Source organism: Scyliorhinus canicula, chromosome 22, assembly GCF_902713615.1.
Source record: "Scyliorhinus canicula chromosome 22, sScyCan1.1, whole genome shotgun sequence".
In the NCBI taxonomy this organism is placed as follows: Eukaryota; Metazoa; Chordata; class Chondrichthyes; order Carcharhiniformes; family Scyliorhinidae; genus Scyliorhinus; species Scyliorhinus canicula.
The window spans coordinates 2556602-2580693 of NC_052167.1; the positions used below are offsets into that span (position 1 = coordinate 2556602).

Sequence of the window (24092 nt, forward strand, 5' to 3'; positions counted from 1 at the left end):
CATAGCTGTTAATGTGAGTAAAGTGGAAATATGAGATATTCCCAGGAACATTTTCCTTAGCTTTGTTCACACAGCTGTGTAGATTTCAAGGTTACTATAACTAACCCTTGTCAACTTAATTAAATGAAGGGTTTATGGTCAGCAGCCAATTATTTTGCAAAATATTTCTGATTTACCCACTTAATGGCTACACCTCCCTCCCAACTTCTAAAGCATGTACAATTCTTGCATTCAGGGAAAGAGAATATTTCTGCAGCAGGAATTATTTCTGACACCTGGGAAAGCAAAATCAATTGCGCAGATGATCAGAAAGCGCACAAGAAAATGTGAAGCATGATCATGAATGGTATTGCGGTGCCTTGAACCATGTACGCTCGTGGACAGAACTAGCCACCAAATTTCAATTGCAGAATCCATCCTGCCATTTGAGGGTCTGTTTATAATGCCCACCCTGAAATCACCTCCATTATAGATGGATGTATTTGAAACAAACACACACACACAAATCCAAATCACGGGGTGGCTCGGTGGTGCAGTGGTTAGCACTGCTGCCTCATGGTGCTGAGGACCCGGTTGCGATCCCAGCCCCGGGTCACTGTCTGTGTGGAGTTTGCACATTCTCCCCCTGCCTGTGTGGGTCTCACCCGCACAACCCAAAGATGTGCAGGGTAGGCAGATTGGCCACGCTAAATTGCCCCTTAATTTAAAAAAATGAATTGGGTACTTAAAATTTGTATTAACAAAAACAAATCTACATCACAATGTGACATTGGTAGAATCGTGTGTGTGTCTGTAAGTAGTTTTTTTATCCCTGCTACTTTAATGAAGGGGCCCACCATTTAAAATGGACCATGATGATATTTATTGTACAGTTTATAGGGCATTACTGGGACAAAATGCTTGTCTGTGTAATAGCGTTTCATAATATAACTGTGCGTGGAACACGTTGATGTGATCGGGTGTTATAGAAAATCAAGTGCATGGTTTGGCATCATAACACAGTCCAAATTCAACCGATCTGACACTGCAGCGATTCTTGCCTTTCTTTTGAAGGGATTTAATTCTGCCTCAATCTTTGTCTCCATGCTTTTCACCACTATTCTACAATGCATGTCACTGATTGCATCACAGAAACTGATAGGACTAAAATAGGCTTGTGATCAGAGGCTAGCAGAAAAGCACTTCCGTGTTTTAAAATACAGGTATGTAGACGAAAGACTTGCACTTAAATGACAACATGTGGATTCCTCAATCTTCTCAGAGTCTGTCCACATTTGATAAATTACTTTGAGGTACAGTGGCTCCTTTTATGTTGGCAAATGTGGCAGCCAGAACTTCGAGAGTTAATGAAATGTCAAGATCAGCTGCCAGAGGGAGCTGGAGTTACAAGCATATAAGACATTGATGCTGAGCCTTGTGGGGAGAGAAATGAAGATAGCTAGAGTACAGACTGAAAAAAAGATAGTGGGCGAAATTCTCCGACCCCCAGCAGGGTCGGAGAATCGCCTGGGGCCGCCGAAAATCCCGCCCCCGCCGTGGCAGAGATTCTCCGCCACCCAGGAATTGGCGGGGACGGGAATCACGCCACTCCGATCGGCGTGATGTCCGCACCGATCGGCGAGGCCCCTGCGGCGATTCTCCAGCCCGCGATGGGCCGAAGTCCCACCGCTGGGAGGCCTCTCCTGCCGCCGAGGTTTGAACCACCTCTGGTGGCGGCGGGATCAGCGGTGCGAGCGGGCCTCCGGGGTCCTGGGAGGGGCGCGGTGTGATCGGACATCCCATGGTGGCCAGGCCCACGATCGGGGCCCCCCGATCCGTGGGTGGGCCAGTGCCGTGGGGGCACTCTTTCTCCTCCGCCGCCGCCACGGCCTCCGCCATGGCGGAAGCGGAAGAGAATCCCCCAGCACGCATGTGCCGGTGGTGATGTCAGTGGCAGCTGACGCTGACGTCTCCACCGGCGCATGCGCGAACCGGCAAAGGCCTTTCGGCCAGCCCCGGCGCCGGGCCTGAAAGGCCGCTGGTGCCGGTTTTGGCGCCAGTCGTCGTGGTGCCAACCGCTCCGGAGCGGGCCTAGCCCCCAAAGGTGCGGAGGCCCGATGCCGGAGTGGTTGGCGCCACTCCCCTACGCCGGGACCCCCCCATCCCGCCAGGTAGGGGAGAATGCCACCCAGTGTGAGTGAGAGCAGATCATAGTTTATAACAGAGTAGAGAATAATTGTAGATGAGTGTAGATTATATGTTAATTATCAACTGTGTATTATTTAGGAGTATGTATCGAATCCAAATTAGTAGTGTTAATAAATTTATAGCTTTGTTCAAGTTCAAGCTATCTTGTGGTCTTTGTGAATAATACGCCATCCATCCTGGATTCAGCAACAGAAAGAACAAAGATTAACATTTCATCCAAAGTACTCCACCCCGACAATGCGGCAACCGTTACTTGTTCCGCTGAACTATCACCCCAGGTTATGTGGGCAAGTTCTGGAGTGGGGATGAATGTCACAGCTTCCTAGGCTGTCAAGTCAGCAAAGCTTACAAGAGATTTTTTTTTTAAAGGGCCATAGGTTCAAGCAGTACATTGCATTCTCAAACAATGCAAAATTGGCTGGCTTGGGGTGTTCTACAGATAAGAGGAGGCAATTCAATCATTTTGCCTGGGCTGGATTCAGAAGTGAGGGAATACTCCCCCGTCACAAATTGCTGCACACAATTCATCATCGCTGGGAAGAGATATTCCTGCCAGATTTAGACCTGTCCATGAACTCCACTCGGTTCTCCTATCAAGCCAAAAGGATTTAGGATTGAGGAACATTACTCGAAGCATAGACTGGAGTTAAAACCATGCTGTACAGGAGGGGGTGGGATCAATGCAGGGGATTTGCAGTGTTTGTTCTGTTCTTTGTACTCGTTTCTAAATGTCTTCAATCTAGTGATGGTTACTAATTTATTACTTCCTCCCGAGCCGTGATATTAATTTAATCACCTCGAGCGCTCAGATTAAAAAAGCTGAAGTACTTGCATTACCCTAACTGTGTCACAGACAGGCCATGACATATCTTCCATAACCTATAACCTCTAGTTAATGATATCATAAATTCTTCACAGAATACCAGCCGTAATGACACTATTTGTCTGGAATCTCTTGATACGCAGTCTTCACTCCAGAGTGGAGGGATTCATTCTGAGAGTACGAGGTACAGTAGGATTGCAGGTCTCAGACTGTGATAGCACACCCCCCAGGACGCTCCGTGGGGCATCAGTGATAAGCACTGCCTTTGCACAGCGCCTTCCGCCACTTCAGGAGATCACAAAGCACTTTGCAGCCTGTAAGACGCCTTGTCTGAAGAGCTGTCATTGCTGCAATATGGAGAATAACAGCAGCAGCCAACTTTCACAGGACAGGAGCGCAAAAAAAAAAAACAGCAACGTGATAAATGACCAGATAATCTGCTTTTGGTAACATTGGCCAGAACTTTGGGAGTGGGCCAGTTTCAAATATCGCCCTGGGATCTGGGAGAGACTAGCAGGACTTAGTTTAACATTTTGACCAAAGTTGTCACTCCAACAATGCAGTCCCTCAGCCCAGGATGTGTGCTCACGTCCCTGGAGTTTCTGAGGCTTAGGGCCATCACCTTCTGATTCAAAGTTGAGAATTCTACCCGCTCAGCCAAGACTGACACCAAGTGCATCAAGGCTGTACTTCCCAAATAAGTATATATCCTCCTTTCAAACACTTCAATTGACTTTTACATCAATGTGTTTCAGAAACTCAACCCATTGTGAAGACATTGCTCCTGGATTTAATTAGAAGCTGTTTAGTTCCAGGTTTAAAATTATGTCCCTTTGTTCCACATTTATGCTAATTACACTACCAATTCCACGCTTCAATCAGGTCACCACTCCAAGGAACGTAATTCAAATTACCTCTCTCTCTGACCGTTGCTCTATGCCTCCACCCCCAGATATCACCTTGGACATCATCATTTCGTTCTGTACATCCTTCCTAATGTAGAGTGGCCAAAATTCAAAGTAATGGGGGGGGGGGGGGGGGGGGGGGGGGTCATCCCAATTTTCTGACAGCCTCCCCGAGATCTTCAGAAACAAGCTGACTGAATATTCAGTACGAGTTTGGCCAGCACCCTGAGCAATTGTAGTCGTACCACTTTGCTTTTATCTTGGAGATATCTCTAGTGAAAAAGCACAGCATGCCACGAGCTTTTTTGATCAATTATTCTGACTGCCTGCCAGATTTTAATGATTATACCTTGATCTGCAAATACCCCCTTTTCATCCATCACTCACTCAGTGCTTCCTCATTTAGCTGATACCGCACTGGGCATAAACTCAGCGGACCACCGTCCAAACAATCAGAAGGAAACAATTATTTTCTCGACACAGTGGGCATATTAAAACATGGAATGCTCGACTAATAAATTACTTTTGAGGCAGAAGTTACATTAAAAAAAAAGACATGCATTTATATAGCACCTTTAATAACCACCGGAACTCTTAAAGGAACTTTCCTCCCAGTGATGTCACTGCTGTAAGAAACGCAACAGCCAAAATGCGTTCAGTTAGGTCCACAGGCAACAATGTGATGATGGCCAGATAATCTGTTTTCGTGATGCTAATTGAGTGATGAATATTGGTCAAGACACCAGGGGAAGGACTTTAAGGATGGGGAGTACTCAGCGCTCGCCATCCTGAGAGTTGGTGCGTCCCGTTGATTGACAGTGAGCGGACTTCTGTCCACCCAAGGAAGGATGTCCCGCCTGTGAAAACTGTTGGTTAATCAGAAGGGGCCTTCAGATTGATATGCACCAACCCCCCCCCCCAACCCTTCCCGGCAGCGATAGAGAAAAGTTTTTTTGCTCTGTTACCCACCCACTCACACCTGCTTCTGCCACCCTAAAAATTGAGGGTCACTTAAGGGCCTTAATGTAGGCATTGTCAAACTCGGGGGCGCGACCCGCGGGTGAGTTGCGGGCGAGTGTTGGGAGGGTCGCGAAGCCATCCATCGCGGTGGTCCCAATCGTGCAAATCTGCGCGCAACAGCCAGCTGTTAACGCCGGCTGCAAGCGGCCTTCAAAATGGCCACAAACATGAAAAAAAAAAGCGGCCGCACTGCACATGCGTGCCCGATCATTGGCGTGCATGCGCAAAATTATGCGCCTATGAACGGGCATGCATGCGCAGTGCGGCCGTGTTTTTTTTTAAACAGTCGCAGCATTTTGTTTTACAAGTTCGGGGGGGGTTTTATTCATTTATTTTATTCATTTAATTTTTTTTCCCATTTATTTCATTCATTTATTTTATTCCACGCTCCGAAAGCTAGTGATTCCAAACAAACCTGTTGGACTTTAACCTGGTGTTGTAAGACGTCTTACTGTGTTCACTATAAGAGTACAGTGACTCGGTGTTTGGTATTTCAATTGGGCATTTGCAGATCAGCACATGGTCTAATCTTTTATTTTAATTTTTCCAATTAAGGGGCAATTTAGCATGGCCAATCCATCTACCCTGCACATCTTTGGGTTGTGGGGGTGAGACCCACGCAGCCACGGGGAGAAAGTGCAAACTCCACACAGCACATGGTTTACCCTTGAAAGCTGACATTAACGCATGCTACCACATGAAATGTATTGGTTTTACATCAAAGAGCCAGAATTTTCACGCACCAGCAGAGATTATGAAAATCCGCCAATATCTATCTTGGAATCATAGAATCCTTGCAATGCAGAAAGAGGTCATTCGGCCCATCGAGTCTGTATCTCTGAAAGGGCACCCTAACATGGACCACTCCCCCGCCCTATCCCTGTAATCCCTCCAAACCTGCGCATCTTTTGACCCTAACGGGCAATTTAGCATGGTCAATCCACCTACCCTTCACATCTTCGGACCAGGACGGTGAGAGCAATGATTTAGTGATATATCCCAAAATATTTTGGCCATCCCAGTTGATGCACCAGTGGATGTGGAGTTCCATGTGGAACTCCAGTTAATGTCCATTCACCTAACCATTTAGGTTAGGTTAGGTTGGACACATTAGCTGTGTGGATCTGTTACAGATCACAGCCAAATTTGATTCTTTCATTAAAGGTTCTATGTAGCCTTTTGGTTGAACGTCTTTTGATTTGCAAGCAACTGCAACATGGCTGCCTCTCCCGAGGCTTCGACAAAATACACCCCTGGAACGTGGTTTTAGATCGCCACAGTTATTAGGACATGGTTCTGTTGAATTTCCTCACTGGGCTTAAGGCACAGCAACCTCAGCTGTGTAACAAGAATTTCTGTTTTCGATTAGCTGTATGCATGTTTCTGACACCTTGCTTGCTCAGGAAGTGCCTAACATCTTGGCGAAAGTCACTTCCGGATGCATCAAACTTGCCTGTACAGCTACTTTGGATGGGAGGCATGCCAGAGCAAAGGGTCCTTGGGGTTCCGGTCCACAAGGCATTAACAGCAACACCTCACGTGAATAAATCCATACTATGAGTCGAGATAGGCTGTGCGCACAACCCCAAAGCATTCTTAAAGCAGCATCGCCAATATGGCTCCGGGACCCCAGGAACTAAAAAGGAACGACCCGTTCCTTTGACAAAGCATTTTGGGCCCGCTGTGAATATATCATGGCAGCTAACTGGGACCGATCGTCAAATACTCAAAACGCTCCCGCTCCAAATGCAGCAGGGGAGAATTTTCCATAAATCTGCTTTGCAGTGGCATCATGGAATTAAATGTCAGGTCTGCTACTTGACTCCTACATGCCGTCACTCGAGGAAAGGTTCTGTAAGGCATTGCTGCTTCCAGATTGCCTCTGATCGATATATTAAAGCATAACGACAAAGACATTGGCTGCTTTAGAGACACCAGTGAGCACTGGATCTCCCTGCCTTTAATGCATTTTCTCTGTGTGGAAAATCGGTAGAAGGGAGATCTCCTTTAATTTTTTGTCTTGTGGGAAGGAGAGGGAACAGCTGAAAGGCATTTGTAGCAGCACCTCATTCATTTTCCTCCAAATGGATGCTCCTAACACAGTCACTTCATCATGTGCATGGTGCGAGAGAAAGAGAGAGAGAGAGAGAGAGAACATTGAATCTGCAGTTGGACACAACCTGTGTTCACTTTGTTAAAAACATTTTAAAATGCTGACTCTCACTCCCACAAATAGGACTGCAGACCATTATGGCCATCAAAATGTATCTTGGCCGTACTTTACTCTGCACTTAATGCTCCAGTATACAAACTCTTCCATAATATCACCCAACTTGCATCTTAAACATCTTTAATGTTTTGATCGCTATTACTCAGCCTGTAGTTTATGCCAACTATTCCTGACTCTTTCAGTAAATATGTTCTTCCTGATATTTGTTTTCTATTTGATTTTGATGACTTGTCCATTTGTGCTTCATTCCTCCTTTATTTTGAAGTAATACACTCGATCCCCAACGTAACCTCCGTACCCCCAATGCCCCAACCTACCTGTTGTTTCCCCCCCCCCCCCCCCCCCCCCCCCCCCGGCACCCTACCACATGGTGGCAGGGCACTCGCAGGACCGAACCCTAGTGCGGGCATAATACCAGTTTGGCACCTTGACACTATTAGCCTGGCACCCTGGCAGTGCCAACCTGGCACCCAGTGTGCCCAGGGTGGCACTGCCAGGGTGGTGGGTGACACTGCCAAGGGTAGTATCAGCACTGCCCAGGCACTACTCGGGGGCCACCAATCGCTTGGGAGACCCTGCCAAGTGCCGTTCCACCTGACCCCTGTTAGAACAAGAACATAGATTTTACAGTGCAGAAGGAGGCCGTTCGGCCCATCGAGTCTGCACCGGCCCTTAGAAAGGGCACCCCACTTAAGCCCCGCACCTCCACCCTGTCCCTGTAACCCAGTAACCACACCTAACCTTTTTGGACACTAAGGGCAATTTAGCCTGTCCAATCCACCTCACCTGCACATCTTGGGACTGTGGGAGGAAACCGGAGCACCCGGAGGAAACCCACGCAGACACAGGGAGAACGTGCAAACTCCACAGAGACAGTTAACCGAGGTCAGAATTGTACCCGGGTCCCTGGCGCGTTGAGGCAGTGGTGCTAACCACTGTGCCACCGCGCTACGCCAAGAAAAGTGATCCCAAATAAAAATGGATGAGGAATGAGGAAAACTGGAGAAAACTTTTCAAACCTGGAAAATCCTCACTGTAGTTTATAAAATATGAGATTGCATGGATAAGAGGAACAACAATGTGTGCATTTATATAGCGCCTTTCCTGCTAAAAATACTGCAGGGCCCCCTCACAGAGGCCTACTCGACTAACTTGATGGCAAACCAAAGGATGAGAAATTAAGAAGGGCATGTTAGTTAAAAGGTGTGCTTGAAGATGCGGGTGGAGATAGAGAGGCCGATAGAGATTCCCAGAGCATGGAGCTTAGACAGCTAAAGGCACGTTGCCAATGTTAGGACGATGGGAAAGCGGGTGGATACAATCTAGGTCAGAGCCAGAGGAACCGATAGCTGGCCTGGGCTATCTTTAGGATTGGTGGTGTTTACAGAGATAAGGAAGCACAAGGCCATGACATGATTTAATCACAAGGTTGAAAAGGTTAAGTCCTGCTGCAATTGTAAAAAGCTTTGGTGAGACCACACCTGCGATACTGTGTGGCCTTGATCTCCATATTTAAGGAAAGATGCACTTGCATTGGAGGTGGTACAGTGAAGGTTCATTGATAAACCCTTGGGGTGAGGGGTTTCCCGATGTTAAGAGGTTGAGTAAATTGGACCTATTCTCTGGGTTTTATGAGAGATGAGTTAATGGAAACATTCAAGATTCTGAAGGAGCTTGCTAGGGCAAACACTGAATGATTGATTTACCTGAAGGGGGAATATAAAACACAAGGCGCGATCAATCTGCCGTGTCCCGCTGGAATCAGAGTGGGACGTGGCTGGTAGATACCAGGAGAGGCCTAGTTAGATCTGGTTAGATCTGGCAAGACGTTGTGTTCTGCGGGCGGGACCCAGACTCACATGGCGAACCGAGTTGAAGAAGCCTCTTTGCCCTGCTGATGCCAGAACGATCGGCCACTCGGCATCTATCGGCCTCGCCAAGGAGACCCCCAGCCGGGCGCCGTTCAGTACTGGTCCCCACAAACGTGCTGGGGCAGCACAGTAGCACAGTGGTTAGCACCGTTGCCTCACAGCGACAGGGTCCCAGGTTTGATTCCCCCCTGGGTCACTGTCTGTGCAGAGTCTGCATGTTCTCCCCGTGTGTGTACGTGGGTTCCCTCCCGGTGCAGGTTAGGTTATGGGGTTACGGGGTTAGGGCAGGCTGGTGGACATGGGTAGAGTGCTCATTTGAAGGGTCAGTGCAGACTCGATGGGCCGAATGGCCTCCTCCTGCACTGTAGGGGTTCTATGAATCTACGATTATCCATCTGTGAGTCAATTGGTTTGGAGTGGGGTTTCCCTCTGATTGGAAGGGCCTGCTGCCCTTAATTGTTTTAATGCTGCTGAAAAGAGAGACATGTCGCTGAAGCTTTTCATCTTGCACTCACCAGGACAAATACAAGAATGCCAAATTTCAAACAGTCACAACAATTTATACTACAGGAGAAAACTGTGGTGCTTGGTTGGAAAGTCAACTCTGATTGGCCGAGACAGTGCCATAGAGAAAGCAACAGGGAACTATTGTCTCCCCAATAAATTCAAGAAAAGGTCCAAGGCTTGAACGTATTCCATTTGTATGTCAAGAATAGGTTCCTGCTTAGAAATGTATATCACTTCCAGCAAGTATAGATGATCCATGTTACAAGCTCAACTAATTAGCTCAAATTGGCTGTTTGTGTAGCTTTTAATGCACTCAGGATTGTTCACCAAGTGCTTCCCAATCGCGTAATCGCATCCAACTGCAGAGGCTTTGCTTTGGCTTTGTAAGCACGGGTTAGCTGATTTTCTCGTGAGCATGTGAAATTTAGCATCCTTGCATTTGTCCTGATAAGTGCAAGGTGGAAAACTTTGCCAATGTGTCTCCCTTTTCAGCAATCTTCAAGTTCTGTGCCACCCGGCGGCTGATTGGTTTAAGTGACCTTCTGAAGGGGCCCTCACGTTATCCAGCCTGCCCTCACCTCTCCTGATGGCATCGCTGAGTCTTTGCAGCACCTCGGGCAGCACCCCCTCTCCCCACCCCCAAGCCATAAGAAAATTCTGCCCATGGTTACGAGGGGCTGGACTGAGGACGCCGGCCTCAGTTGAGCCCCGGACATGCATCTTGCCCTCATGTGAAAGCCCAATATCCAACTGGCTGGACATCCAGTACAATTCATATCGACAGTAAGTGATCTGAAGTGAGCTCTGTCTTCCCTCAAATGAGAACTTTCGAACAAGGGATACTTGAAGTGGAATATGCGGGCGAGCTCCATTGTGCTCGGGCGAGGATTTGCCCCACATTCTTACCTGCAATCCTATAAACGCCATCAAAACGGAATTGATGGTCCCCAGCACTCCCTCGGGATCGAAAGGCTCGGTGGTGTGGTACAGTTCCTGAAATAAGAGGTAAAAACAAGAATGAATGGAAATTGACACCCCCCAGAAATGCCCAGGGAGCTACTCTTGTCAACCCGCTGACCCTGGTTATGACGAGCTTCCACCGTCAAGTGATCTTCAGCTTGGGCAGCACGGTGGTGCAGTGGTTAACACTGCTGCCTCACGGTGCCGAGGTCCCAGGTTCGATCCCGGCCCTGGGTCACTGTCCGTGTGGAGTTTGCACATTCTCCCCGTGTCTGCGTGGGCTTCGCCCCCACAACCCAAAGATGTGCAGGGTAGGTGGATTGGCCACGCTAAATTGCCCCTTAATTGGAAAAATTAATTGGGTACTCTAAAATTATTTTTTAAAAGTAATCTTCGGCCTTGCGTCATTGGCGTGAAATGGTTTGGAAAACCAGACCACATATTTTGTAAAAAGGTGGCAAAAAAGCATAAGAAAAATGGAGGAATTGTATTAAGTGGGTGTTTGTGAATAAGAGTAACGAAATACACCATCGACCTTTACTATCCAACTTCTCACAGGATTGCTTGGGCAAGACATTGCCCAGTCTCTCTCTTTTTGGATTCCCGGAAGATTGTCTCTCGCAGCCCATCCCACATTTCCAGAATGTTCTGTTTCTATTTGAGGTGAATTTAGCCCAGTTCCGCGCACAAAGGTATTACCTTGCACGTGGGGTAGCCGTAGATGTGATTAGCTCCCAGCAGCCATTTGTCAATGTAGCCTGCCGCTCCTCCAGTGCAGTTTGGGAATTTCCCATCATCCCCTATTCCTCCGGCTCCAAGATAACCTCTGAAAGGTCAACCAAAGCATCATCAGCCAGGGCTGAGTTCTCAATCCATCTGCCAATGTAAAATGATCCGGTGCCACCCAGTTCTAAGATCTCCACCAACAGCTGATACCTGCTCTTTAGACTGGTCACAAGGGCCAATAGAAGCAACTGTCACATACAGACTCTGAAGTTAGACTATATCCAAAAATCTTGCACCTACATAAACTACCTGTTAATAGTTTCCATTACAAAACCCTATGTCCACATTTGTGTGAACATTGCCCATGTAAACTTTGTCACCTTCTGATAAAACTCGAATGGTGTAACAGTGGAGGAGGATTAACTTTCTAGAATTGGATACATTTGCAGCACAGCCTTGGGGTTAAGAACTGTACTAACGGGCGAGATATCCCCTATTGTCCAGTGTGTATGGATAACAACTAAGCTGCAACTAGAGGTCCAGTTCTGGTCACCACACTTTCGGAAGGATGGGAAGATCCTAGGGAGGGTGCAGACGAAATTTACCAGGTTGGTTCCAGGGTTGAGGGATCTTAGCTACAAGGTTAAGTTGGAGATGTTCTGCTTGGGGCAAAGAAGGTTGAAGGGAAATGTGATGGACGTGTGACAAGTTTAGATAAGGTGGACAAAGAAAATCTCTTCCCATGAGGTTACAGCTAAGGACTAGGGGGCACAGATTTAAGGTTTTCAACGTGATACAGGAAGGGTGCGAAGAAGAACATTTTATACATCGAGGGGTAATGATATGGATCCCGTTTCCTGCAAGGGTGAGGGTGGAGACAAAGAACAATACAGTACAAGAACAGGCCCTTCGGCCCTCCAAGCCTGTACCAGTCACAATATCAACCTTTGCCAAAACCCTCAGCACTTCCTTGTGCCGTATCACTTTATACCCATCCTATTCATATTCATATGGGCCAACAATTGTTCACAATTTACATAGATGATTTGGAGTTGGGGACCAAGGGCAATGTGTCCAAGTTTGCAGATGACACTAAGATAAGTGGTAAAGCGAAAAGTGCAGAGGATACTGGAAGTCTGCAGAGGGATTTGGATAGGTTAAGTGAATGGGCTAGGGTCTGGCAGATGGAATACAATGTTGACAAATGTGAGGTTATCCATTTTGGTAGGAATAACAGCAAACGGGATTATTATTTAAACAATAAAATATCAAAGCATGCCGCTGTGCAGAGAGACTTGGGTGTGCTAGTGCATGAGTCACAGAAAGTTGGTTTACAGGTGCAACAGGTGATTAGGAAGGCAAATGGAATTTGTCCTTCATTGCTAGAGGGATGGAGTTTAAGACTAGGGAGGTTATGTCGCAATTGTATAAGGTGTTAGTGAGGCCACACCTGGAGTATTGTGTTCAGTTTTGGTCTCCTTACTTGAGAAAGGACGTACTGGCGCTGGAGGGTGTGCAGAGGAGATTCACTAGGTTAATCCCAGAGCTGAAGGGGTTGGATTATGAGGAGAGGTTGAGTAGACTGGGACTGTACTCGTTGGAATTTAGAAGGATGAGGGGTGATCTTATAGAAACATTTAAAATTATGAAGGGAATAGATAGGATAGATGCGGGCAGGTTGTTTCCACTGGCGGGTGAAAGCAGAACTAGGGGACATAGCCTCAAAATAAGGGGAAGTAGATTTAGGACTGAATTTAGGAGGAACTTCTTCACCCAAAGGGTTGTGAATCTATGGAATTCCTTGCCCAGTGAAGCAGTTGAGGCTCCTTCATTACATGTTTTTAAGGTAAAGATAGATAGTTTTTTGAAGAATAAAGGGATTAAGGGTTATGGTGTTCGGGCCAGAAAGTGGAGCTGAATCCACAAAAGATCAGCCATGATCTCATTGAATGGCGGAGCAGGCTCAAGAGGCCAGATGGCCTACTCCTGCTCCTAGTTCTTATGTTCTTATGTTTGTCAAGCTGCCTTTTGAACGCTGTTAATGTATCTGCTTCCGCAACCTCCCCTGGCAGCGTGTACCAAGCACTCACCACCCTCTGTACAAAAAACCTGCCTCGCACATCTCCTCTAAGCTTTGCCCCACGGACCTTAAACCTATGCCCCCTGATGACTGACCCCTCCACCCTGGGAAAGAGTGTCTGCCCATCCACTCTGTCCATGCCCCTCATAATCTTGTCAGGTCATGCCTCAACCTTTGTCTTTCTTTTTTATCAAATTTAGATTATCCAATTCACTTTTTCTAATTAAGGGGCAATTTAGCGTGGCCAATTCACCTGCCCTGCACATCTTTGGGCTGTGGGGGCGAAACCCACGCAGACACGGGGAGAATGTGCAAACTCCACACGGACAGTGACCCAGAGCCGGGATCGAACCTGGGACCTCGGCGCCGTGAGGCAGCAGCACTAACCACTGAGCCACCGTGCTGCCCTAACCTTTGTCTTTCTAATGAATACAGTCTGACTCTATTCAGCCTCTCCGCATAGCTAACACCCTCCATACCAGGCAACATCCTGGTAAACCTCCTCTGTATCCTCTCCAAAGCCTCCACATCCTTCTGGTAGTGTGGCGACCAGAATTGTGCGCAATGATGTCAAAATTAAATTGAGGCAAAAATAAATGTCCGAGCCACGGCAAATAGAATGGGGCTGACTGGATTCCTCTACAGAGCCAGTATGGAGTCAAAGGGCCAAATGTCCTCCTTCCGTGCCGCAAAGACTTTATGTCAAATAAAACCACAAAGAATTGCTGAGAATAAAACAAAACGCCTTCAACAAAGAAGTGTGGGATTTCGAAGCAAAACCTCAGTATTGTTGGGGAATCATTTTTCTCTGACAATACTTTGGTGCAACAGTAATAAAGAAATCTCAGTGAGCAAACATCAAAGTGTATAAATTATTTCAATATCATTACATCTCCACAGGGTTCACTGCTTGGTTACCATCCAGCTGGCTAGACTCCTGGAAGGATTTCATGGCATTAGGGACCAATCATTGAAGCAGAGCTAAGAGGGCAAAGTGATTCAAACCAAATACAAAGCAGCAGAGCGAATCAATATTTAACACTGGAGGATGAGGTGGAGACAGGAGCCTGCGCAACATCCCTTCACGTAGTCAGGTTTTTCAGTGAGCTTTATCTGCCTGGTCAACTCCATGTAACCCTGTAGGGCTAGTACTCCAGAAACATGAGAAAATTTGGGCTGAAGGGTCTTCTGCATCTAAACTCATTTTTATTTTAAAATTAATTCATGGATGTGGGCAACGCTAGCTAGGCCAGCATGTATTGCTCATCCTTAATTGCCCTTGAGAATGTGGTGGTGAGATAAGACCATGGGATATAGCAGCAGAATGAGGCCATTCGGCCCATTGGATCTGCTCCACCATTTGATCATGGCTGATATGTTGCCCATCCCCAATCCCCTGCCTTCTCCCCACAACCCCTGATCCCTTTATTAATCAAGAAATCCCCTTGTTAATCAAGAGCACCAGATTTGCGCTTGAGGTGCTGCCTTCTTGAACCACTGCAGATGTAGGTACACCCACAGCGCTGTTAGGGAGGGAGTTCCAGGGTTTTGACCCAGCGACAGTGAAGGAGCGGCGAGATATTTCCAAGTCAGGATGGTGAGTGTGGCTTGGAGGGGAACTTGCAAGTGGTGGTGTTCCCCTGTGACTGCTGCCCTTGTCCTTCGAGATGGTAGCGGTCATGGGTTTGAAAGGTGCTCTCAAAGGAGCCTTGGTGAGTTGGTATTGCAGGAAAAACATTATCAAAATCTACCTTCCTAACATAAGCTTCAAATACCTCAACGAACCTTCTGCTCAATGTTCATTTCTAAATTGAAGTTATCGTGATGGCTTACATCAAACCTTGTCCAGCACTGGCTAGGAAATGTTCAATGGAGTAGTGGAAGTGACAGCAGCTTGTATTTATACAGCTTAGATGACCAAAAGGTTTGGCTCAGGAAGTAAGTTTTAAGGAGCATTGTAAACCAGGGAAGTGAGATAGAGAGGCGGAGAGGTGTAGTGACAATAAAGATTGTTACTATTATTAATAAAATCCGACAATGAGCGTGTTTAGCCACGTGTCTCACGGCGCTCGCAGTGTCGAGAAACACAAGGCTATAAAACATCACACACATTAAAGAAGGGGCCTGAGCTGGGACCACACGGCCGAGGCTGCACATAGCCCTGGTTTTCTACACCGAGGAGCTCAGCTCGCCTGAACTCGTCAGTATAGCGAGAGATCAGGACGCCATTTTAAAATGACGTCTCGATCTCCGAAGCTCCTGACGCGACCCCTGACCCCCTCCCAAGCCCCACATTGCGACATCTCGCGATATCGCATTAGATCTCACGAGGCGTGGTGAGCGGGTTCTCCCGGCGTCTAACAGCCACACTGAGCTTTTCACGTGCAGCGTGGCTATTGGATCGCGCCCTTTATAGAGAATCAGAGAACCTTCCAGAACAGGCCATTCAGTCCATCATGCCGGTGTCAGCTCTTTGAAAGGGCTATTGAATTTAATCCCTGTGGTAGAATGACTAGAGGTACTACGGTACCTGGGAGTGTGAGCTGCTATTGGTGTAGAAGGCTCGCTGCCCATTGGCCCAAGTGTTGTCTTGTCATTGGTCGAGAGGAAGGTAGCTCCGCCTACGAGGCAGAGTATAAGAACCCGTGTTTCCCAGCAGCCATCGTTCTTTCTGTACTACTGCTGCGGGGCACACTTCTTGTAGATTAAAGCCTTCGATTCGGACTACTCCTTCGTTTCTGTGTTCATTGATCGCGCATCAATCCCACATTGCAGCTTTTTCTCCAGAACCCTGCAAAGTAGCTAGGGGGTTGCAGGATTTATGTAAATGCGTGTGTGTGATTACTGCCTTGCTACTTGTCAGTGGGCTGGTGTTGGGGTGCATAGGGGAGGGGAGGAGGGTGGAGGGGAGAATGGAGACGGATTTGGAGAAGTGTGTGTGGGAGGGGGGGGGGGGGGGGGGGGGGGGGGGGAGGAGATACTCTAAACACAAAATCAAACTTAGCCAAAGGGTCAGTCTGAAAGAGATGATGTGGAAAACATAACAGCAATAACATTGGATGTATTTGTTTTTTTGTTTAGATAAATGTCCAACGCTGAGAATGTATTTTTCAATTTTCACCCCCTTTGCAAAATGCGTTCTGTAGCTCCGGGGGGGGGGGGGGGGGGGGGGGGGGGGGGGGGGGGGGGGGTTTAATATTGAAAAGGAGAGAGAGAAAAAATCATAGAGAAAGTTCCAGATTAAAAGTGGCACAGCTCTGGGCTGAGCGGCCCAGGAGATGGATGCTCTCTCATTGCGCCCAAACTATTGTCTGTGACACAATATGATTATCTAATATCCCTTAGCAAAGTCTGCAACATGAGGCAATAAATCATAAAGAACAGCTCGATAAATAAACAGTGTTCCCACAGCAAGCTGAGTGAGGCCTTGTGAGGCCTGATCATCCAAAACTCCCTAAGCTCACGGGTAGGAACGATGCTGTTAAGACCTTGAGGCAGTTGGATCGCCTGGCGGTGTAAATCATTCAGGGCAGCCTCTGTTTGATTAGGCACCTCATTACTAACCAATCTCTATTATTCAGCAGACGACAGCCATTTCTTGATGACTGCCTCAATTCAGGACTGGCCTCTCACAGAATCGAGTCATACGCACCTAAGAGGAAGTCCTTTAACTGAATTTCAAATTCTTGCCCATTTTTTGGATTGCGCCGTCCCATCCTATCTCTAACGTCCACTAATATTATACCTCTTCTTATGCCCCTTCGTCCCCTTGACCGTTTTGTGCCCTTTCTTCCCATCCCCATCCATAACCCACCCTTTCACATGTTCTTAGGCCAAATGTGGACTAGTCCACTGGCTGTAATTTGCACCCACGAGACCCCCACTTGAGAGGAACGGAGTATCATGGGAGGGTGGAGCAGACCACGTCCAACCTGCTCATCACATTTATATGCACGCAAATGCTGGTTTTGCATATTGCCGCCGGTGCAGGACCCAAACCTCGTGCTGGTCACCAGCGAGGGACTGGAACATGGCTCCCTACTCAGCGCCGGGCAGGGACCTCGATTTTGGCCAGACGCCTAATTCTCCGCCCAATCGTGGCACGAGGCGGAGAATCCACTCCCCCCCCCCCCCCCCCCCCCCCCCCCCCCCCCCCCCCCCCCCCCCACTGTCTCTTCGGCCTCGGAATTGTGATAATAAAATTAATTAATGGCAAAATCATGACAGTGTTCCTCTGAATCCTTATACATCATGGTGCTGGTGGATTTTGCCCCTTATAGTGGGCATTTGGCACTTTTGTGTTTAACACTTAAAGTTAGTTTGGTATTGCTGCTTCAATAGCTTTTGTATCTTCTACATGCAAAAGCAAAGCTGTTTATTCCAAAGGACTTACCTGGGGCAGCCTGGAACAGGTAGGAGAAAGGTGAGGCACAGCCATAATGTTTCCAGCAAAATGATAAATATCCACTCGGGCCAGTAGATCAGAATATCCCTGACGGGAGCCCAAAAACTGTCCTGAGGGCAAAATCACAACATGCAGAGGTATATGAGAAGATAGAAGTTCTATTAAAATACGTGCAGGACCATAAACCTGGTGGATAATGGTACCACTGCAGCTGGAGAGTGGTGTGTGTTTCAGAGCAATAACATTTCAGAGATTTGCTGTGAATTACATAGAACATACAGTGCAGAAGGAGGCCATTCGGCCCATTGAGTCTGCACTGACCCACTTAAGCCCTCACTTCCACCCTATCCCCGTAACCCAATAACACCTCCTTGAGCTTTTTGGTCACTAAGGGCAAATTTATCATGGCCAATCCACCTAACCTGCACGTCTTTGGACTGTGGGAGGAAAAACCACGCAGACACGGGGAGAACGTGCAGACTCCGCACAGTGACCCAGCGGGGAATCGAACCTGGGACCCTGGCGCTGTGAAGCCACAGTGCTATCCACTTGTGCTACCGTGCTGCCCTCCTGAATTATGAGAAATCGACTCTTGCCAATCTGGGTTTAATTTTTTTGCAACCCGGCGTGGAGAGGGGGTGAAGGTGTCGATTTCTGTAAGGCTGTGACTGGTAACAAAGCACCCACCTGATTGCTGCCGCTGGAATGCCAGGTTACAAGTGCTTTGTACCATGGAGGTAGGCAGGGATGACACTCAGGACTTAGGACTTGATTCTAAAGGCTTTTAAAACAAAAATGTCTGTAATTACCAGCTTAGTTTCAGTTTCTCGTTCTCTGTAGCCACATCACCCAAAGGGTTGGCAGAGAGCGCATGGCACAGAGAACAGTCAACTGGCACACAAAACCAAACGCGGAACAGCCGAACACCACAATATCCCACAGGCAGCCATACACGATGTATCATCTCAAAGGATTCCTCACCAGGTATTGCTTCAGTTCCTTCTTAGCACAACACGTCTCCATCACAGCAATGACAAAATATGTGAACCCAAGTCGCTGCAGGACCCCAGGAATTCTGACCCTCTCCCATGAAACTGTCAGGAAGAAAGAGAGATGTTTATAACCTCCCGTGGACGGCGCCAAAGTATATTTGGATGGAATTGGATGTAATGGAGTCGGGTCACAAGTTGGAGGCCGGAACCACTGTGACGTGAGGTGATGTGTCGCACGTTTGCCTACACTCCAGTTGCCTGCTGACTGGGTTCCTACTAACACTCATGACTTTATAAGGTGTTGCCATCAAGGGCAATTGTTCCAGCCTGCATTTTGGTCAGCAATGGCAATAAAGCTGCAACAATTGGTCTCCAATTCCCAAAGTTCAGGAAGAAATAATTGGCCAGCGTTCCACTCCTGACACTCACCAGGTTAGGCCAGAATTACATTCATTTTGAGAAAAGGTCACAGATCTGTAACATCAATTCTATTTCTCTCACCACAGATAATGCTGCCTGACAAAGCATTTTCTGTATTTTAGCACCAAATTGTGGTTGGAATTAATGCCCCCCCCCCCCCCCCCCCCCCCCCCCACGTTATCTAGCTTAATGGTATGTGTTGTCAAGGCAAATACATGAATAATGGACACGTAGGTGATGTACTCAAGGTCACCCTACAGCCATGAAAGAATGTGTCACATTTGTAAGAGGGTGACAGGGCTTTTGGCTGTTGAACCCAGGTAAGGAATGCAATAGGAGGTTCAAAACGTTAGATTACAATAGTGTTTTCCAAACTTTTTTTCCGGTGGCCGATTTTTACCAGCCGGCTGACCTTTGCGATCCACGCCGGCCGGCCGACCTTCTCCACCCTCAACGCCCAAACATTGCAACCCACCATTTTCGCTTACCTTTAATGCGTACCTCAGCCTGCTTGGTCCTCACGATCTCACTTGCTTTGTCATTCCATGTTACATACCTGGAGCTCACACCAGCACTGCTTTGTCCTGCCGTGGACTCTCCCGAGAAGCTCTCTCCAGCAGATTCAGCTGTGAGATCCTGGCCTGTTTGTTTCTCTGGCCCTCACTTCCTTATTCCAAAACAATCCATCTCTAGTTCTTCATGTAGTCCTGTTACTTGCTTTCTGGCAGCTACAAAACGGAGGACTCTCTCCTCAGTAATTTCGCGTCCAGAGCACGTGACGTCAGTGTGCGAGGCATGTGACCTGCTCTCTGCTGCTGCCTCTGGCGGGAAGACTCCATTGATTTAAAAACAATTGTGCTCCAGGGGACAGCGCGCTGATGTCCGGAGGAAGCGGCCTGCCCTGTTGGGCTCCGGTGCTGCGCACTGCTCCGTCTGGTTGAGGGTGCATGCATGCACAGGACAGCCGGCTTTTTGTAAAGTCGGTTGCGGTCCAACAGCTCGTCACGGCCTGAGTTTGAAAATGACCGGACTAGAAGCACTAATCCTCTTCTCCTGTTCCAAATTGCGTCTGTTCCTACTCCAGAGCAGATGTCTTTTCCGGAACTGCACATAGTCTGGAATTTCACCAGAGGCAATCGGTCCATGGTAAAATTGGCCAGGGTTTCAGACCCCCAAGAGCACGGCTCTTAGGTTCGCTGTGGCCTGCAGGGCCCCCTCCATCGTTCGTGGCAGAGCAGCTGCACGGAGGCGATTAAATCCTCTTGAGGCCTCAAGCTGAGAGAGATTTGTGGCCCTTTTCAGTTCAATGCGCAGGGAGACTTTGGGGGAGGAGCCGGGGAGGAAGCCAACAAACCGGCAGAATGAGCAATTAGCCCCCGAGGTACGAGTTGGATTTGTAGCCTGCAGAAGACACGTACATTTAGCACTGGTGGTTCTGTAACAGAGTAACTGTGATCTACGCAATCACATTCCAAACATGGTCACAACCAGGGCTGATTTTAAAAAATTGAAAAGCTTCAAAATCTGTGATTGTGCAGAAACATCACCTCGCGAAAAACCTTTGTGAGCTGTGGGCATCATAGAGGCCAAGGGTGTCGCCAGCTGGAGGTATATCTTGATTCAATTCATTTATTAAACTTGTTTTCCTTTGTACGATTTAGCTTTTTATTATTTGTTTCCTATTTCAGAGGGGAACTTGTGTTAACAATTTTGGGACAACTCTGTGTCTCCTTATTTTTCATAGAATTTTTCATAGAATTTACAGTGCAGAAGGAGGCCATTTGGCCCATCGAGTCTGCACCGGCTCTTGGAAAGAGCACCCTACCCAAGGTCAACACCTCCACCCTATCCCCATAACCCAGTAACCCCACCCAACACAAAGGGCAATTTTGAACACTAAGCAATTTAGCATGGCCAATCCACCCAACCTGCACATCTTTGGACTGTGGGAGGAAATCGGAGCACCCGGAGGAAACCCACGCAGACACGGGGAGGACGTGCAGACTCCGCACAGGCAGTGACCCAAGCCGGCATCGAACCTGGGACCCTTGAGCTGTGAAGCAATTGTGCTATCCACAATGCTACCTGGTATCTGCTGTTCTGCAAAACATTGAGGGTGTTGGAAATTCGAAACAGATATTACCGGAAATATTCAGCAAGTCAGGGAGCATCTGTCGAGAGAAACAGAGGCAACAGTTCAGGTCACTGACCTTCCATCAGAGCTGTAAGAGGTTAGATGAAATAGTTTATAAGAAAGTATCGAGCACGGGATGATGAGGTGGCGGGAAAAGCATAATGGGCGGTCAATGGCAAAGAGGAGAGATTTTGAGCAGGATTCTACAGGCCTGCGCTGGAGGGTTGCAGATGGGGCTGGGTTAGGGTGGAGGGAGGTGGGGAGTGGAGTCCAGAATGCCGCCATGCTTGGGACTGGCGGGAAGGGCGTGCCTCCCTCAAGGCCCCGATTTCCACATTAGGTTCAAGTCCCCTCCCTCAACCGGTTAAAGTCTCTGTTCATATTTTGAAAAAAGGGTGAACCTGGAGTTGTCTATTCCTTAATCCAGCTGTTTTCACAAGACCACACAGTGCAGGCATAGAATCCCTTGTTCCTTCCCTTCACCCAGTGAGAACTGTTTCTTTTAATACACTTGAAATTATTCCCTAATATTTCCCCAATAGGTCGTCGCTGCCCTCAGTTACTAACTAAACACGGACTCCATTGTAACACGGTTCCAACATAAACACCCCTCCCATCAGCTCCCAGTGAGTTTTCCATTCCCTTCCTCTCATTATAAACACCCCCACCCCCAACCCTCGCTTACCCCAACCCTCGCTTACCCCAACCCTCGCTTACCCCAACCCTCGCTTACCCCAACCCTCGCTTACCCCAACCCTCGCTTACCCCAACTCCCACATACCCCCAACCCTCGCGTCCCCCAATCCTCGCACCCCCCAATCCTCTCTCCCCAACCCTCGTAACCCCCCAACCCTCGCACCCCAAACCCTCACATACCCCGAACCCTCATGTACCCCGAACCCTCATGTACCCCCAACCCTCACACCCCCAACCCTCACACCCCCAACCCTCACACCCCCAACCCTCACACCCCCAACACTTGGACCCCCACCCCTTGCATCCCCAACCCTCACACCCCCAACCCTCACACCCCCAACCCTCACATCCCCCCAACCCTTGCGTACCCCCAAGTCTCCCACCATCTCCCCACCATGAGACCCCCATTCACGTACCTGTTCCTGGATGCCGGGATTTGGAAACTGGGCACTGTTTATAGTCCAAGTCCTGGCCACTGCTGTTGCAGCTGCGTCTACAGAGCAGGCAGCCAATCAACGGTTACTGCGATTGGGGGTGATGTGATGCATTCTGTGCCAACACTTTCGGGTGGCAGAATGGGAAACCCCGCCAGCCAAAAAATCCTTCTGTTACTGGCAAAATGGTTGATGATGCTGGCCGGTAGGGCATGGACACAGGACAAGCAGAGAAGTAATTGGGTGTCGCACAGGTAGACATGGTTACAGCAGAACACTGTCTAAGAAAATAGGAGCAGTCTTTAAGATCGAAAGCTGATGAACTCAGTGTTAAGGCTGGAAGGCTGTCGGGAAACCCCTTACGTTTGTGGAGTTACGGAAAGCAATGGGGATCCAATTGCACTCTGAACAAGGTGGGGAAATGTAGGTGTCTAGCCTTACAATTCACACTTGCTAAGTTACTGGCTGCAACAATGGCAGTCTAATCTGTTTCCATTTAACAGAACATTAATCATTTACAGTTGGTTTATTCTGTTTCCAAACATGGACAAAAGAGTTGAATGTCAGAGGTGAGGTGAGAGTAACTGCCTTTGACATGGAGGCAGCATTTGACTGTGTATGGCATCAAGGAGCCCGAGAAAAACTGGAATCAATGGGAATCAGGGGGTAAACTCTCTGCTGGTTAGAATCATACCTGGCGCAAAGGAAGATGGCTGTAGTGGTTGGAGATCAATCATTTGAGCTCCAGGACATCACTGCAGGAATTCCTCAGGGTAGTGTCCTAGACCCAACCATCTTCAGCTGCTTCAATGATCTCCATTCCATTGATCAGAAACTGAACTGGACTAGCCATATTAATTCTGTGGCTACTAGGGCAGGTCAAATACTAGGAATACTACGGTGAGTAAGTCACCTCCTGACCCCCCAAAGCCTGTCCACCATCCACAGGGCACAAGTCAGGTGTGTGATGGAATATTCTCCACTTGCCTGGATGAGTGCACAGTAAGAAGTCTGACAACACCAGGTTAAAGTCCAACATGTTTGTTTCAAACACTAGCTTTCGGAGCACTGCTCCTTCCTCAGATGTTTATTCACCTGAGGAAGGAGCAGTGCTCCGAAAGCTAGTGTTTGAAACAAACATGTTGGACTTTAACCTGGTGTTGTAAGACTTCTTACTGTGCTCACCCCAGTCCAACGCCGGCATCTCCACATCCTGGATGAGTGCAGTTCTAACGACAGTCAAGAAGCTCAACACGATCCAGGACAAAGCAGCCCCGCTTGATTGCTCCCTTTCTACAAACATTCAAACCACCGACGAACAGTGGCAGCCGTGTGTACCATCTACAAGATGCACTGCAGTAACTCACCAAGGTTCCTTAGACAGCACCTTGCAAACCCACAATCACTACCATCTAGAAGGACAAGAGCAGCAGATACCTGGGAACCCCACCACCTGGAGGTTCCCCTCCAAGTCACTCACCAGCCCGACTTGGAAATATATCTCCGTTCCTTCACTGTCACTGGGACAAAATCCTGGAACTCCCTCCCTAATAGCACGGTGGGTGTACCTACATCTCAGGGATCGCAGCGGTTCAAGAAGGCAGCTCACCACCACCTTCTGAAGGGCAACTGGGGTTGGGCAATAAACGCTGGGTCTAGCCAGCGACGCCCACGTCCCGTAAATGAATTAAAAATAAATGTT

General features: G+C 48.1%; 1 protein-coding gene across 2 annotated transcripts in view; it reads right to left on the reverse strand.

Moving 5' to 3' along the window:
• si:dkey-192p21.6 (uncharacterized protein LOC565246 homolog) overlaps positions 1-24092 on the reverse strand; it is a 237319-nt gene that overhangs the window by 34186 nt on the left and 179041 nt on the right. For both annotated transcript variants that reach the window (XM_038783222.1, XM_038783221.1), the window contains exons 11-14: positions 18696-18808; positions 17703-17824; positions 11203-11329; positions 10450-10536 (exon numbers count right to left, since the gene is read on the reverse strand). In XM_038783222.1, the coding sequence (XP_038639150.1) occupies positions 10450-10536; positions 11203-11329; positions 17703-17824; positions 18696-18808 (449 nt within the window). The remainder of the gene's footprint in view (positions 1-10449; positions 10537-11202; positions 11330-17702; positions 17825-18695; positions 18809-24092) is intronic.